The sequence below is a fragment of the Gavialis gangeticus genome, unplaced genomic scaffold, assembly GCF_001723915.1.
Source record: "Gavialis gangeticus isolate Ggan-Ray unplaced genomic scaffold, GavGan_comp1, whole genome shotgun sequence".
NCBI classification, from domain to species: Eukaryota; Metazoa; Chordata; order Crocodylia; family Gavialidae; genus Gavialis; species Gavialis gangeticus.
In genome coordinates this window covers 5,952,113-5,956,512 of record NW_017729019.1, presented here as the reverse complement: position 1 = coordinate 5,956,512, position 4,400 = coordinate 5,952,113, and the positions used below count along the sequence as shown (strand labels likewise).

The following is a 4,400-nucleotide window of genomic DNA, read 5'->3' as shown; positions in this document are numbered from 1 at the left end:
ATGTCCAACTTAAACCTTCCCTCCGCCAGCTTGTGACCATTGTTCCTGGTCACTCCTTGCGGTGCTCGGGGGAACAGGGACTCCCCCAGCGCCTGCTGATCCCCCTAACCAGTTTATAACAGGCCACAAGATCCCCCCTCAGCCTTCTCTTTTGAAGGCTGAACAGGTTCAGGTCCCGCAACCTTTCCTCATGGTGTTTAGGAGCATTCAGGCTAGGGACAGAAATTCCACATAAACCAGTATGAGTACCCAGAAACTGGTTCAAACCTGTAACACAATAGGAGTTAAGTACATGTGAACTGCTTTCAAAATGGCCAGAACCGGTTTCAGGTAAATCTGGATGGAAGTAGCATCAGACTTAGGTGATTTAGGTTAAATCAGTCTATTGAACTTCTGTTCCAGATCCCCACGCATTGCAAAGATGTGGAACTGTACCAGCAGTGAGTGTTCCTGTCTGTGGTTAAGAAATTCCTTTGTTAACCCCCCAGTCTTTGCTGTCCTTCCAGGTTCCTGAGGGGTCTGGAGAGTGCTTTAGGGGGAGTGTTGAAGGAACCAGGGCCTTGGAATTGCTGAGGGAATTGTTCCAAGCTGGCTGAAACACAGGGGTCAACTGCCTGAGATGCATTTCTGATACATGGCCTGCATCAGAGAGATCCAGTGGTAGGGACAGTGATCGGCCAGGCCTCAAAGGTTTTAGAAGCATGTGGGAGTTGCCATTTGAATGGCATCTGCCCAGAGGAGGCTAGGCCTGGTGAAGACAGGTGACTCATAAAGAAGTTGCACCTTGTAGTGAAATGTGTATCCTCCTCTGGAAGGCCAACCTACAGAACTGAGAGTACCGTCAATGTGGGGTTTGATCCAGAACCCCGTCAAGTCTAAGGGTGTTTGGCCTTCAGATTAGGCCTAACACGATTATTACACCACTCTTTGAAAAAAAGCAGCTGTCAGACGAATAGCAAGTAGAGCAAACAGAAAGGCAAAAAGCCAGATTGGTATGAGATAATAAGCAGGGATAGGGGAGGGGGGACCCCAAGCAGTCATCCTGGGATTACCAATGACAAATGCGCAGCTTGCTTTGGCAAACCAGGAGAGGATGCTCTCAGATTCCTGAAAAGAGGTACAGCATACAGCTCAGACTTGTTCCTGTTGCTAAATATTTAGTCATGCCATAGGATATGGTGAATCAGGGTGTACCTTGAGAGAGCTCCTGCTCAAAGGGTCTTACTAATGAGGGAAGATCTGCTATGAATTATTCCCTGTTACTTTTTCAGGGTCACAGACTACAAATCTGCTCCCACGACTGTATCGTGGGGTTATGTCAGAGAACCTTGTATTTTGACCTGTATATGCCTTGGATCCTTAGGCTGGAGCCAATTAAGAATCAATTATGAAAAAGGTCATACCTATTCATCAGACTGTTCATTATGCATTTGGGGCACTGATTCACTGGCTCATACTGTACTGTATTCTCAGTGCAAACACTTGGCCGCCTTGGATTCTGAAATTAAATGGGAGATAAGGAATGATATCACTAACTAATTGAAAGATGGATTCTGTACTTAGATACATACATAGTGTGACTCGCGTTGACTTTTATTCATTTAAGTTATAACTATGTTGGTGCAGGGACCATCTCATTACAGCATGTTCAAGGACCTCCAGCATGTCCCCACAGTCAACGTACTACCATTCTGCTTAGATTCTCATATACGTGCCATGGCAGTATCTAACACTGGGACTTGAGAGCACACTTTGAGAGCACACCTGGCAGTAGTGATTGATTAATGTCTCTCAGATATGATAAAACAATGTTTCCATGGATCTATGGAAAATAAACCTCACCTTCACTCCAAGTTACCTTGTGCTTTGGATCATAAGTAATTGCACAAAATCATGATGAAAAACTCACACCAGCTTGTGTTGGGGAGGCTGTGCCTTTCGCCCACAGGTGTGTCAGCCAGGCAGAACATCATTGTGCTCGAGTAGTTTGAACAAAGCTCATTCAGGTCATAGTGACTGTCTTACATTTGTGGGGAAAGGTCATTAGCAAACTGGAGAGGAGCTAGGGGAAAACAGGGGGGAAAAAACAAACAAATGACCACACACACTCAAATGTTTTAAAGTAAAGGAGGGAATATACTGAGCTTAGCTCAAAGCATGTGAGCAGTCTGGGTAGAAAGGACTCCAGCTCTGTCTGATTCCAGAGGCTCCATCCCCAGCGTTGTCTTGGGCTACTGGCACATGAGCAAAATATTAAATCCATCACTGCATCATTGTATCTTAGAAATGTGGAGCTGGAAGGGACCTCAGAAGATTGCCTTGTCCAACCCCCTGCTCAAGGCAAGATCATCCTTTTCCAAACCATCACATTCAAGTGCTCATCTAATTTCGTCCTAAATGTACAGGAACAGTCCTGACATACTTGTACTCTCATTGGCTGATTTAGCCATAGGATTTTGACATACGAACGCAGGAGCCACAGACAAACTAATATTTCCGTTGATGCCTCTTTTTTTGGACTTTATCTATGAACAGGGTGGCTGGCCTTTGAAACTAACTTGTCTGGACTCAAACAACGAGTAGCCCATTATGAACAGCATACAATTACAGTATAGTCAGCCACAACTACTTAGAGATCATAAACCAGGTCTGCAAAATTACATTATGAAAAAAAAAAAAACACACCAGGCAGGTTTCCTTAATATTTCAGATGACATTGAGCTGCATGGGGTTGCAGATGCCCTGGGGTATAGGCTGAGGATTCAGGGTGTTCTTGACAAACTGGTCTGAAATTAATCAAATGAAATTCAATTAGGACAAGTGCAAAACTTTGCTCTTAAGAGAGAACACTTGCATGAACAGATGCATATAGGGGAATGACTAAGCAGGCTTCAGTATTGCAAAAAAAGATCTAAGGCTTAGAGTAGAGCATACATTGACAATGAGCCAACCATGTGCTTTTATTGTGAGACAAGCCAAAGGCATATTGGATAGGAATAACACAGAAGTGTTGCTTGGAAGTCAACGAAAGCAGTTCTTTCACTTTATGTAGCACTGGTAAAGCCTCACCAGGAGTACTGTGTCCACTGCAATTCAATAAAGATACAGAGAAATTCACGAAAGTCTGGAACAGAATAACAAACTTGGTGGTGGTGGTGGTGGTGGGCTACAGGAAAGATGGGGTTTCAGCTAACAGTTTTTTGAAATGCATTTGATTTCCTTAGAAAATTAATTAAAAATTGTATGCTTGACAACACAAACATTTCAGCTGAAACTACATTTTAGCCTTTGACACATTTTTAAATGTTTCCATGAAAAACAGCAGTACAAATTAATGCTTTACAGGTAGTGTAACTGTATGGTTCTGTAAATTTTCAATATCATGATTAGTGGTTATATACATGACTTTTGTGTGGCAAAAACCACAAGTGAATTCTTCACATCAAATGAACATCAATAAAATGTTTGTTATATCATGTAATCAGCTATTATGTATACATTGCAGCTCCCTGAAAACTTATTCTAGCAAGGTTTTAGAGGGTAACCCAGATGCACAGTCCTAAATGTTTCCCTTTCCATACCCACCCATATAAGAACTTTCCTCTTCCTGAAACTTCCCTTTCAGTCTTTATTAGGTTTTTGCAGAGAAAATTGTCTTTTTTGCAGATATTTGATGTAATTCCAGAAACTCTGCAAGAAGATCTCAGCCAAGGCATGCAGCAATCCAGATAAATTCCTGTTCTGTTGGGCATCTGACTCAGCAACAGAAACCAGAAAGGAAAGAGAAAAAGAAACCAACAATGCAAATATTAAAAAAAGATTCCTGGTCGCTAAAAGATCTGTCAAAAGAAGATATCAGAAATAGGGCTATGGTCCATTTCACTTCCGGCTTTCTGAACTGGGCTTTGGTGATGCCTATTGCTCTTTAAATCATAGGCCATCTGGGTATCTAAATATGAATCACTCCTAGACACCTCCAGTGTCTCCCCATTGACTGTGTAGGGATCTGAGACACCTATGCTTATCAAATATAATCTCCTTTGGGAGCAAGAAGCCCAGTACTAGAGGAACGCAACGTCTAGGCTTCATCCTGTCCTTGGTACATAACTTCCTGCAGTTCCCAAGATAAGTGTAATTCAACTAATGAAAACCACAGAAAGAAAAGAGGATCCCTGACCTGGAAGCCTGTGCTGCAGCTGCTTATGGGAAGTCTTCTTCGATGTTCTGGTTACTGTTCCATGTTCCTCTGTCAAAAGGAGCAAAAAAAACACCTGAGGTTTCACAAATACTTGCACAGAACTAGGCAGTGACATGGATGATGTGCAAGAGAGTCTTGTCTACAGTGGCAATGTAATACATGGTAACGGGTTTGTGTGTACCTATCTCCTTTCTCTCTCAGC

General features: G+C 42.7%; 1 protein-coding gene across 1 annotated transcript in view; it reads right to left on the bottom strand.

Annotated features, from left to right (window-relative positions):
• Window positions 1-2,509: 2,509 nt before the first annotated feature.
• Window positions 2,510-4,400, bottom strand: part of LOC109295081 (patatin-like phospholipase domain-containing protein 1) — a 10,584-nt gene continuing 8,693 nt past the window's right edge. The window contains exons 7-8 of the mRNA XM_019513734.1: window positions 4,178-4,246; window positions 2,510-3,752 (exon numbers count right to left, since the gene is read on the bottom strand). Of these exons, the coding sequence (XP_019369279.1) occupies window positions 3,622-3,752; window positions 4,178-4,246 (200 nt within the window). The 3' untranslated portion in view covers window positions 2,510-3,621. The remainder of the gene's footprint in view (window positions 3,753-4,177; window positions 4,247-4,400) is intronic.